At 43.0% G+C, this 13574-nt stretch overlaps 1 protein-coding gene across 10 annotated transcripts in view; it reads left to right on the top strand.

Moving 5' to 3' along the window:
• Positions 1 to 13574, top strand: part of LOC140458452 (protein mono-ADP-ribosyltransferase PARP6) — a 156668-nt gene that overhangs the window by 119340 nt on the left and 23754 nt on the right. For all 10 annotated transcript variants that reach the window (XM_072553052.1, XM_072553051.1, XM_072553050.1 and 7 more), the window contains 3 exons: positions 1924 to 1989; positions 11276 to 11343; positions 13030 to 13078. In XM_072553052.1, the coding sequence (XP_072409153.1) occupies positions 1924 to 1989; positions 11276 to 11343; positions 13030 to 13078 (183 nt within the window). The remainder of the gene's footprint in view (positions 1 to 1923; positions 1990 to 11275; positions 11344 to 13029; positions 13079 to 13574) is intronic.

Raw genomic sequence — 13574 nt, 5'->3', positions numbered from 1 at the left:
GACCTTGATGGGCAGAGGCAAGTGTGGTGTTGGAAATGCACAACAGATCAGGCAGTATCTGAGGAGCAGGAGAATTGACGTTTTGGGCAAAAAGCCCTTCATCATGCTGCCTGACCTGCTGTGCTTTTCCAGCATCACACTCTCGACTCTGATCTCCAGCATCTGCAGTCCTTATTTTCTGCTTTGATGGGCAGATGTGTCGCCACAGAGAATGAGCAGGCCTAAGGTCATGCTTGTTCCTGAAAAGTGCCCATCTTCTTCAGAGTGGAAGAATAAGGTATCTCAAAGATTGAACAACAGGTAAAGCTAGCTGTTTCTGTGCTAGCTATGCAATAGCAAGACTATGTCATGTTGGTCACTAACAGGAATGCCACCATCACACTAAAGAGACATGCTACTCATCACACAAATAAATACTGTGGTAGATGAATGTCAATCTCAGTGTGATGCCAGTGGGTCAGTTTTTGTAATTTGGAAGGACTGGTGGATCATAGCCCTTTTTGCTGTTTGTAACAAGCAGGGTACTGACCATGTCCCACTAACCTGTGCTTGCAGAAATCAAAACACAGTGTCCAACATTAAACGTGATTCTGAGTGTGCTAAGAATTTAGGTTTGTTAGTTGGGTTCACAGCATGACTTACCTCCACATACCTAGATACACTAATATAACTGGCCCTATTCTTCACACTCAGAAAGAACAAGACCACATGCTGCACTTGTTTCAGATGAACTCATCAAGTGATAACCATGCACTGTGTCATTCCTCAGGGGGATGAGTAAATCTGCCTGGGTTAACATTTGAACAAACATTGGCAGTTAATTGTTGGTCATCATGTGCTTTCGACATAACAATGCCCCTCTCAATCAGAGCCGGCCAATCAGTAGCGTCTTCTCGAGTGATGATTTCCCATTACAATTGGATTTCTTATGACTTCTCCTGATGAATGAAAGACATCGCGCTTTAGACAAAGCGCTGTATTATCAAAGAAACATTTTAATGTATTGTTTTGTTTCATTTTTATCCAGTTATTTAAAAGATTTTTTTAACCTTCAGCCTAGGTACTTTTGTATAAACTCTCCTCTCAGTTACTCAGAGCCACACTGTAATGGGAAATCACCATACAAAAAGAATCTGCAGATTGATTGGCACTGATTGATAGGGGCATTGGTATGTTGAATGCACCAGTTTATAATGGCTGACAGTTAACTGCCAATCTTTATTCAAATGTTAACTGAGCACTTGTGACTTTATTAATATTAATTCAGTTTATAAGTCACCATTTCAGAGTTTTTATTTAGCGATTAACAGGCATTTTTATTGATAACTTCTTCATTTGGACCTTCGGTAAATATGGACAAAGCTCTAGTGAATCCATGACTTAGTGTGATAAGTTGGAAGAATTATATATAAGATTATTTAAATGTTTAGAGATGATCACTGAAGAGTTTCATGAGGTCATGTGTCTTTCTGAACTTTGACCTCCAAACCTTGTTTTCTTTAAGGGTTGGTTAGCTCAGTGGGTTGGATGGCTGGCATTGAAATGCAGTTCATACCAACAGCGTGGGTTCAATTCCTGTACTGGCTGAGGTTACCATGAAGGGCTCTTCTTTGTAACCTCTCCCCTTCTTTGAGATATGGTGACTCTCAGTTTAAGGCACCACCAGTTGTCTCTCTCTATTGAGAGAGTGGGCTAGTGAGGCTATGGCAACTCTACCTTAATGTTTCCTGTTAATGTATCAATTATATGTTCAATTTGCACCTCTCAGCTGCTTGGACTTTAACTGTGAGACTTTGCCAAGGCAATTTTGGCCTCAGCTTTGTTAATGTTGGCAGCTTGAAGATGTTGTGAGTTGCTGTCATAACCGCACTGTTATCGACTCCATGAACTGTATCTCACTATTTTCCTGTTGCCCACTTACAGAAGAAGAACTACGAGAGGCTACAGAAAGCATTGGATAGTGTAATGTCCATCAGAGAAATGACGCAGGTAGGCCAACAATGCTCATTTTCTGTGTCTACTCTCTATCTTGTTATAGTTTTTTCCTTGCAATTATTAGATATTTACCAAATGAAATGCAACACAATGAAAATGGATCCTATACTAGTCAATGGGACAGATCTTTACTGTGGATTAGAGTTATAATCATTGAAACCTACAAAATATTTAAATCTATAGACATGGTCAATGTAGATAAGATGTCACCCCTTGTTGGGCAGTCTCAAGGCAAGGGCTGCAGTTTAAAAGTAAAGGTGATGACTCTGAGATCTGAGATTCCAATTTGTCCAAAGATTAATTCCTGACATAAAAGGCTTGTCTTCTGAGGAGGGAATGAGCAGTTGAGGCTAATACTCGCGAACGTTCTGAAGGAAGAGCGGAGGTTTGGATGGAGGTGTACAGGCTGCAAAAGGAGGTGTACAGATTGACAAAGTAGCATGGCATTGGTCTTACCCGTTGTGGAGCAATCTAGAACAAGTGGTCATCGTTTTCGACTGAGGGTGGCAGATTTAAAACTGAAATGACAAGAAACTATTTCTTTTAAAGGGCTTTGAAACGGTGCCTTTTACTACCCAGAGACAATTTAAGTGGGAGATAGACAGATTTTTAGTGAGTAACAGGTTCAAGGGCATGGAAGGTGGGCAGGAGAGTGGAGTTGAGACCAAGATGAGATAAATCATGATTGTATTGAATGCTGGAACAATATCAAGGGCCTGAATTGCCTACTCTTGCTCCTCGTACTTATGAAATGAGGAGAAATGATTTTACTCAGAAGTTTGTGAACCTTTGCAATTCTGTGTCACTGAGGGCTGTGGAGACTCAGTCTTTGAGTATGTTTAAGATGGAGATTAATAGATTTTGGTACAGAGTGGTGTGCAGAGCTATTGGGATGGGGTGATTAAAAGGCATTGAAGTGTTCTATTGACCATGATCGTATAGAATGGCAGGGCAGCCTCAAGAGGCTGAATGGACTACACCTGTTCTTATATACCTGTCGCTTTGGAAACCATAGGCTTTTCATTAACATTGGTTTCACTCACAGGTTGTATTGTTTTTAAATTGGATGGCAAGTCTGAAATTAAGTTGAAATGTCTAGTTGTTCTTGGAACAATCAATACCATTCATTCTCTTCTCGGTAAAATCTCGACCTGCCAATCAAGCAAGCCACTTTGTCCTTGCTGGTGCCGAGCTTCTTGAGTATTGTTGGAGCTGTGCCCATCCAGGCAAGTGGGGAATATTCCAACATACTCTTGACTTGCGCTTTGCAGATGGTGGACAGGCTTTGGGGCAATCAAGAGGTGAATTACCTGCTGAGGGTTTTTGGATCTTTCTTGAACAGTGGTGCCCAGAATCCCCATTGGAATAAAGATATTGGTGAGAAGATCATTTATGGCCCATCCCTAATTACCCTTGAGTTAAGCGACTTGTTAGGCAACTTTGGAGGACAGTTAAAAGTTGACTACATTGCCTTTGGATCTGGAATTGCAAGTGGGCCTGATCAGGTAAGGATGGCTGATTTCCAACCCTAAAGGGCATTAGCAAACCAGATGGGTTACATCAAAACTCAGTGAGAGTTTCATGGGTATCATTACTGAGACTAGTTTTCAAATAATCACAGAATCCCTTTAGCTTGGAAGTAAGCTATTTGGCCCATCAAGTCCACATTGACCTTCCAAAGAGCATCCCACGCAAACCCTGTCCCATAACCCTATATCTCCAATGCCTACACATCCCTGGACGCTATGGGGTAACTTAGCATGGCCAATCCACCTAACCTGCACATCTATGTACTATCAGAGATAACAGGAGCACCCAGAGGAAACCCACACAGACACAGGGAGAATGTGTATGCTCCTCACAGACAGTTGCCTGAGAATGGAATTGAACTCAGGTCCTTGGTACTATGAGGCAACAGTGTTAACCACTGAGCCACTGTGCAACTCTTAATAGCTATTAATTGGATTTAAATTTCATCATTTGTTGTGGTCAGGTTTGAACCTACATCCCCAGAGCAATAGCTTCAGCCTTTGTATTGTTAACCCAATGACATCACCACTACTTCAGCTTTGTTCCCCAGCAATGTTCCCATGCACTGGCTCATGGACGTGGTCCCAAAATCACTGGTTACAAATTACTTAATTCTCATGTAATGCTCTCATGATTTTTATTATGTAATCACTACAAACCATTAGCTCTGCCTGCAGACTTCCAAACTAATACAAGAACATTTTTGTTGTTAGTTTGCTGAATAACCTCCAATTACCAGATTTGTGGGCCCTTTGTTAATATAAAATTCGGAAAACAAAAACATTTGCCTCCAAATTGACTGTCATTCAGGACTGATTTATTTATTTGATGAGTATTTTGCTGGATTTGGCCGACTAGATATTCTACATTAATCTAATCCGATTTGCCAGCATTTGCCCCATATCCATCAAAACCCTTCCTATTCATATAAATTCCAAATGCCTTTTAAATGTTGTATTTGTACCAGCCTCCACCACTTCCTCAGGCAGCTCATTCCATACACACACCACCTTCTGCTTGAAGAAGTTAGGTCCTTAGGTCCTTTTTAAATCTTGCCCCTCTCACCTCAAACTCCCCCTACCTTAGGAAAAGAAAACCTTGGCTATTCACCCTGTCAATGCCCCTCATGATTTTATAAGGTCATGCCTCAGCATACGACAGTCCAGTGAAAATAGCTCCAGCCTATTCAGCCTTTCCCTATATCTCAAACCCTCTAACCCTGGCAATATTCTTGTCAATCTTTTCTGAACCCTTTCAAGCTTAGCAACATCGTTCCTGTAGCAGGGAGACCAGAATTGAACACAGTAATTCAAAAGTGGCCTAACCAATGTTAGAGCTGCAACATGACCTCCTATACTCAATGCATTGACCAAGAAAGGCAAGCATACCAAACGCCTTCTTCATTACCTTCTCTACCTGCGGCTCCCCTTTCAAGGAACTATGAACATGCACTTCAAGATCTTGTTCAGTAAAGTCCTCTTAGAAACATGCATTTCAAGTCAATTACACAGTACTGCCGCATTACCTGCATATCTGAAGGTGTTTCAGTTGATTTGATTGAGCTTCATGAAGGGAACCCTTTGAAAACTAAGCTTTTTGCGAAGCTTTGCTTGCCTCTTGCCTGAGAGACAGACTAAGACATATCACTGTCAGGAAACACCCACACATCTGAGATTTACAATATCTGGAAATGCTTGAATCTTGGTTAAAGGTCTACTTGAATGATTGGTGATTGTTAGCAAAATTGAGGCAGACATCTGCAGCTTTTAACAGCTCTACAGAAGGAGCAGACACTGTCAAATTAAATAAGTGAAGGAGGAGGAACAAAACCTGTGAAGCAATGAGAAGTGTTAAAATAGCAGACAAGAAAACTTAAAGAGTGGCTGTGAGACATGAAGTGTGTAGTAGCCAACTTTATGTATCTTTCTGCACCTCTTGTCAGTCAAGAACTGATGAGAGAATAATGGGGAAACCTGAAACTCGGTCCTCTGACTGTAAATAGAAGGGGAATATCCTTCAAAGGAGAAAGTGAGGACTGCAGATGCTGGAGATCAGAGCTGAAAATGTGTTGCTGGAAAAGCGCAGCAGGTCAGGCAGCATCCAAGGAACTGGAGAATCTACGTTTCAGGCATGAGCCCTTCTTCAGAATATCCTTCAAAGTCCTAATAACTGTATTCTCTTGCACAGTTTTCCCAAACTTGCCGCACTGACTGTACACCATGTCCCTGCTGTTCTTCCTCTCTCCACAGGTGGCAGTATTGCCAGGCCCTCACTGATCACTGCGCCATGTTTAAGGTCCCAGCTGCATAGTTGACCAAGCGATGGCAGTCCACAGCTGCCCTTCACAGCTTGTTTTGTTTGTCCAGGCCATCAGCCTGAGGGCAATTTGCACCCCTGCTTCGTCACTTGGTCCTGCTGGGTGGGGAGTGTGTGGCACATATGGCCCCTCCTCCTGGAAAGTTCCCATGAGATGATGGTGCCTCATGGATGTTTCAGAGGAGCGAGTGGTGAGCTGGAGTCACTAGGTTATCTCGCTGCATTACTTTGATGTTGGGAACTTGTCTCCATTCAGTTTCTACTCAGCATCTGGGAGAATGGGAAGCTGCCTAATGGTGAAGATGTTGATGGACGTAAGACCATGCCTCTCTCTGCTCATTGATGAGAATTGCACCTTACTGGGTTAACGCTTGGTTGGAAAATAGAGCTTCTTACTCTCGATGGTGGGAGGCTCGGTCAATCTCCCAATTTTCTTCGATGCGTGCACCATTGGTGGCTCAGTGGCTAGCACTGCTGCCTCACAGTGCTAGGGACCCAGGTTTGATTCCAGCTTTTGGTGACTGTGTAGAGTTTCTTTCGGGTGTTCCTCCCACAGTCCAAAGATGCACAGGTTAGGTGGATTGGCCATGCTAAGTTGCCCATAGTGTCCAGGGTTATGCAGGCTAGGTGGGTCAGCCATGGTAAATGCGGGGTTACAGGAATAGAGTGATGTGAGATGTTCTTCAAAGGGTCGGTGCAACTCGATGGGCCAAATGGCCTCTTTCCACACTGTAGGAATTCTGTGATTCATTCATGGGCTAGAAAGATTCCACCCTAAGCCATTTAAAAACAATCTTTTATTTTAGTATTTCAATGCCAACATTTACTAGTTTCTCCCAGTTTACTTCATGCAAATGATGAAGAGAAACCCCTCAAACACTGGTTTCCTGGATCTCAACCCAATGCCTGCTGACTAGCGAAGGTGTGCCGAGGGAAAGTGGGTCCTTTCACACCAAAAAGTTTGCCAGCAGCCTCTATAAATGTCCAATAGGAGAGGACCAATTTTTTTTAGCATGAAAGTAAATGATGTGATTGTACTTCACAGGATCACAGCAGTCTTACAGAACAGACAAATGTCCTTTGGCCCATCATACCTGCATCCTTTATAGAATCGAATGGTACAGAAGAGGTCCTTTGACACATTGAGTCTGTACAGCCATAGATTAATGGTATGGAAGCAGGCCATTTGGTCCAAACTGACCCTCCAAAGAGCATCCCACTCAGACCCATTCCTCCACCCTATCCATGTAACCCTGCATTTCCCACCTCGCTTGCATATCTCTGGACAATACAGGCAATTTCTCTCGGTCAATCCACCTAACCTGCACATCTTTGGACTGTAGGAGGAAACCAGAGCACCCGGAAGAAATCCACGCAGACATGGGGAGAATGTGCAAACTCCACACAGACAGGTGCCTGAGACTAGAATCAAACCCAGGTCCCTGACGTTTTGAGGCAGCAATTACTTTTATCCAAATACTTGTCTAATGCCCTCTTGTATGCTTCAATTTACATCTGTCTTCACCACACCTGGCCTCTGGATTACTACCCTATGGCAATGTCTCTTCTAAGTGCGAGAAAGATACCAACTTAACCATGATAGCATATGCATAGAAATACACTTGCATTGACTGCTTTGCCAGTCTGATTCCTGGGATGGCAGGAATGAAATAGGAAGAAGATCAGTAATGATTTTATTCACTGGAGTTCAGAAGAATGATGGGCAATCTTATAGAAGCCGATAAAATTCTATCAGGACTGGGCAGAGTAAGTGCAGGAAGGAAGTGGCCAGGATGCCCAGAAATACCATCCATAAACACTGGGCAGGCCGTTTAGGACTGAGATGAGGCGAAGTTTCTTCACCCAGAAAAATGGGGAGACTGTGGAATTCTCTGCCACAGAATGTGGTTGTGACAAAAAAAAAATCAGGTGCTGGAATCCAAGGTAGACAAGTAGGAGGCTGGAAGAACACAGCAAGCCAGGCAGCATCAGGAAGTGGAGAAGTCAACATTTCAGGTGTAACCTTTCTTCAGAAAGCAGTTGAGGCCAAATTACTGAATGTTTCCAAGAAGGCTTTAGATGTAGTTCTAAGGGCTGGAGGGGGTCAAAGGGTATGAGGAGAATGTGGAACAGATCATCCAACAGAGTTGAATGATCAGCTATAATCATGTTGTATGGGAGAGCAGGCTTGAAGGGTCGAATGGCCTACACCTACTCCTATTTACTCTTTACACGACTCAGCCTGCTCCCAGACTTAATCACGGAAGTCAAAGCTAGCACTTCAGTGTAGTACTGAGTGAGTATTGCATTGTTCTGAGGCTTAGGCAAACCAAGACTCTTCCTGCCTGCTTTGGTGGATGTGAAAGGTCCCATTTGCACTTACCTTGAATGAGAGTGGGGGAGTTCTCTTTGGTATCCTGGGCAATACCCTCAATCAGCATTGCAAACAAAAGCCAGATTATCTGGTCACTGTCACGTTACCGTCTGTAGGAGGTTGCTGAGTGCAAATTAGCTTCCAATTTCATCCCTTTTCTTTCATGCATTATTCCCCACATTACAGTAGGTCCTACATTTTGAAAAAAAGTGCTTCTTTGGCTAGAAAGTACATTGGATATTTTCCTGACCACGAGATGTCTAATTCATGCAAGCCTTACATGATTTTGTGCAGAAATTTGAATGAAATGAAATGGTTTACTCCTAATTGCCACATCCTTTTACATAGAATGTAGAATAGTACAATACAGGAATGAGCCCCTCGGCCCATGATGTTGTGCCAAACATAATGCCGAATTAAACTAATCCCTTCTGCCTGCCCTTGCTCCATATCCCTCCATTCCTTTTATATTCATGTGCTTATCTAAAAATCCCTTTAATACTCCTGTTATATCTGCCTCCACCACCAACTGCCTCCACCAGCGTGTTCCACACTCCTCCGACTCTGTAGAAAACTTGCCCCTCACATCACCATTGACCTTCCCCCTCTCATCTGAAATGCATGCCCCCTAGTTTTAGACACTTCAACTCTGGGAAAAAGATTCTGATCGTCAACCCTATTTATACACCTCGTAATTTTATAGATTCCTTTCAAGTGTCCCCTCAGCATCCACCGCTCCAGAGAAAACAACCTGAGTTTTTCCAGCCTCTCCTTATAACTCATACCCTCTAATCCAGGTAGCATCCTGCTAAACATCTCCTGCACCTCCCCACAGCCTCCACATCCTTCCTGTAATCTGGCGACAAGAAATGAATGCAATACGCTAAGTGTGGCCTAACCAAAGTCTTATCAACCTGCAACATGACATCCTGACTCTTGTACTCAATTCCCCGATCAATAAAGGCAAGCATGCCATATGCCTTCTTTACCATCCTATCTACTTACATGGCCACTTTCAGGGAGCTATGGACTTGAACCCCAAGAACCCTCTGTACATCCATGCTGTTTAGGGTCCTGTCAGTAACTGTATACTTTTACTTAATATTTGATCTCCCAAAGTGCAGCACCTCACACTTACTGGGATTAACCTCTATCTGCCATTTATCCACCCCTATCTGCAACTGAGCTATATCCTCCTGCATCTTTGATAACCTTCTACTCTGTCCATGACTCTCCCTATCTTTATATTGTCTGCAAATTTACTAGCCCAACAATCCACATTTTCATCCAAGTCATTTGTATATATCACAAACAGCAGAGGTCCCAGGACGGATCCCTGTGGAACAACACTAGCCATGGATCTCCAGCCTGAAGAACCCCTTCCACCACTACCTTCTGCCTTCTATGGGCAAACCGATTCTGAATCCATGCAGCCAAGTCACTATGGAACCCATGCATCTCAATATTCTGGATGAACCTACCATGAGGGACCTGGTCGAAAGTCTCACTAAAATACACATTGAAATCATTCATTGCTCTACCCTCACCGATCATTTTCATCACCTCCTCGAAAAATTCAAGACATGACCTTGCCTCCACATGCTGACTGTCCCTGATTAGACCATACTTTTCGAAATGCGAGTACATCCTATCCTGAAGAATTAGCTCCAATAGCTTCCCAACCATGGGTGTGAAACTCACCATTCTGTAGTTTCCTGGATTATCCCTATTTTCCTTCTTGAACAGAGGAACAAACTTAGCTACTCACCAGTCCTCTGGGACCTCTCCAGTAGCTATTGAGAATACAAAGATCTTGGTCAAGGCACCAGCAGTCTTATCTCTTGCCTCTCTCAATAACCTGAGGTAGATACCATCTGGCCCTGGGGACATATTCATTTTAATGCTCTTCAAGAGACCCAATACCACGTATTTCTTGATCTCAAAATGCCTTAGCATATTAACATGCTCCACACAAATTTCACTAAACCCCATATCCTTCTCTTGGGTGAATATCAACACAAAATACTTATTTAGGATCTCTGCCTCCAAATACAAGTTCGCTCCATTACCCTTGAGTGGTCCTACTTCCTTCCTAATTATCCTCTTGTTTTAAATCTAAGAATAGAATGCTTTGGGGTTCTCTTTAACCCTTTTCTTAAGAGGGATTTGAAAAATGCTTATGTGGTGATGGGACATATACAAGTCACACATAAATGGTTGTGCTTGGCCTTTTTACTTGTAATCTTTTGCTTCATCTGCACAGCTGGAAACAGATTATTCTGAATTTTATTCCACTGTGCTGCACCTTAATGTTTGAGACTAATTTTAGTTATTAATGAATATTCATATCCATGAATTTTATATTCATTCACGGGATGGGGCAAAATGGAGACACAAGGCTGAGCCCTAGCATGTAGCCACTAACTAACATGGAGCCACTGGAGACTTGGACTTCCCAACACCAAAAGGATATGACTTGTAGGTTACCTTAGCAATTCCTAAAATGCTAAATGGAACAGAAGGATCCTAGTGGGGCTATACTTCAAGGTAGATCATCAGGACATGGGGATAGAGAATTAATACTGCAAAAGGTATATTTAGGACTGGTAAGGGAGTCCATAAGAGTGGAGGCAAAATGTTAAAGGAAGTCTTTAAAAAGCTGCAGACCATGTTGGAAGAATGTAGGTTGGATTTGGATGGATGCACTGGGGAGGGTTGAATAGGCTTTGCCATTCTCATCTCTCTTCTGAATTCCTGACTTGGTAAAAACAATGACTGCAGATGCTGGAAACCAAATTATGGATTAGTGGTGCTGGAAAAGCAGAGCAGTTCAGGCAGCATCCGAGGAGCAGTAAAATCGATGTTTTGGGCAAAAGTATTCCTGATGAAGGGCTTTTGCCCGAAATGTCGATTTTCCTGCTCCTCGGATGCTGCCTGAACTGCTGTGCTTTTCCAGCACCACTAATCCAGAATCTGAATTCCTGACTTGACTTCCTTCTGACATTGAGGATAAAGTGCATCGTTTCCCTTAAGGTTAACAACTTGTCATATCTCTTCTAGGGGTCGTACCTGGAGATCAAGAAACAAATGGACAAGTTGGATCCACTGGCTCATCCATTGCTACAATGGTACTTCAGTGTGTGTGTGTGTGTGTGTGTGTGTGTGTGTGTGTGTGTGTGTGTGTGTGTGTGTGTGTGTGTGTGTGTGTGTGTGTGTAGTGCCTTTTGATATGGCAGACACTGTGACCTTGTATTACTTAGCAAGCATCGTATGGGATAGAAAAGATGCCATCCATTTGTGAATGGGGAGATAAGTGAAGACAACAAGCCTGAATCAATGTACTAGCCAGACATAATAATTCCAACATAAATGAAAGGGAAATATATCCAGTTATATGATGAGTTCCAGTTATGCTTCTCGCCTTCTGATTGGCCAGCAACTCTTTCAGCCAAGACTCCCTGCTGAGAAAGGGTTACAGTCTTGCTTTAAAGCAATTACCTGGCACCTGGTGTGAACCATGCTACAGGGCCATGAAAATGGGGTCATCCACCAGCCGAGTTTTTAGCTGGGGTAGGTGAACTGTGATTTTATTTTATATTCATTCATGAGATAATGGCGTCACTGGCTAGACCATCATTTATTGCCCATCCCTAATTGCCCAGAGGGCAGTCATTGCAGTGGGTCTGGAGTCACATGTAGGCGAGACTAGGTAAGGATGGCAGTTTCCTTTCTGAAAGGGTATTAGTGAACTAGATGGGTTTTATGCAGACAGTTGCCTGAGGCTGGAATCAAACAGTGCTAACCACTGATCCAGTGTGCTGCCCAAATTTCAAAGAATTAATTATCTGTACCCCTTAGGTCTCTGTGTTCTACAAAGCCACCCAATGCCCTTCCATTAATTGTATAAGTCCTGCCCTTGTTTGTTTTAATAAAACGCAATACCTCACACTTATCCAAATTAAACTCCTTCTGCCTCTCCTCAGCCCATTGACCCAATTGATCAAGATCTCTTTGTCCTGAGAGATACCTTCTTCACTGTCACAATACCATCAACTTTGGTTTCATCTGGAAAACTTGCTTATCATGCTTCCCTTGTTCTCCCTTAAATCATTTATGTAAATGGAAAACAAAAGTGGGCCCAGTACCAATCCCTATGGAACACTGCTGGTCATAGGCCACCAGTCCAAAAAACAACCCTCCACCTTCGGACACCAATTGTGCTGCTTCTGGTCAGTGGTAAAGGATTTGAATTTGGTCTCGAGTAGCCCAGTTTATTCTTAGAGCTCGCCCTCCTCAGCTTCTGTAATTTAGACAGTTTATGTACAAGGTTCCTGCAGACTGGTCAGGGGCATAGCTGACCAAGCCTCGGACACCACATCACCTCATAACTCAGTTGGTTTTGACCCCTTCCCATTGTCATTTTGACTGCTTTATGTGTCTTTCAGTGGAATTGCAACATTAGACAAAGATACTTTAAGTTGAGAAATGAATTGGCCAATAGCATCTACACCTCCATTGTGGGGTTCACGCACCTTGGAACATCCTGAGATCAAGATGACTCCATATAAATGACATTTTTTTTCCCCCCAGAAAGGACTGAGACCCATTGCAGGGGACAGAATTATCAGTAAGGATGTGTAACCCTACTTTTCCCAATGACGACACGGTTTTCAACAGACCATTTCTGACAATGAATCATGAATCCTATTCCTTTCAGGTATTGGGATGGATGAGGGAGGAATTTGTGGGGGGCATGGGAGGGTGGAAAACTAAATGGAAATTTAATAATGCAATGTTCTGTGTTTGTTTTCTAGGATTATCTCCAGCAACAGGTCTCACATCGTGAAACTACCACTCAGCAGAGTAAGTGGTTTCATTCTGTTACGTCGGCGGAATTTACCATTCTATTCCTCACGCAGCATCATTTAAAGGGCATGCCGTATTCTGGGCTAAAACAAAATGCTGCAAACATTGCCAATTTGGAATATTGTAAAACCAGTGGAAGTATTGAGCACATCAAGCAACTTTGGTGAAGAGGGAGACAGTTAATAGAGTCATAGAGGTGTACAGCACAGAAACTGACCCTTCCGTCCAACTCACCCATGCCGTCCAGATAATCTAAACTGATCTAGTCCCACTTGTCAGCATTTGGCCCATATCTCTCTACACCCTTCCTATTCATTTAACATCCAGGTGCCTTTTAAATGTAATTATACCAGCCTCTACCACTTCCTCTGGCAGCTCATTCCATACACGCACCACCCTCTGTGTGAAAAAGTTCCTTTTAAAACTTTCCCCTCTCACATTCAATCTACGCCCTCAAGTTTGGACTCCCTGTACCCTGCGCAAAGCAACCTTG

The sequence above is a fragment of the Chiloscyllium punctatum genome, chromosome 33 (assembly GCF_047496795.1).
Source record: "Chiloscyllium punctatum isolate Juve2018m chromosome 33, sChiPun1.3, whole genome shotgun sequence".
Lineage (NCBI taxonomy): Eukaryota > Metazoa > Chordata > Chondrichthyes > Orectolobiformes > Hemiscylliidae > Chiloscyllium > Chiloscyllium punctatum.
This window is presented reverse-complemented; position numbering and strand designations above follow the sequence as displayed.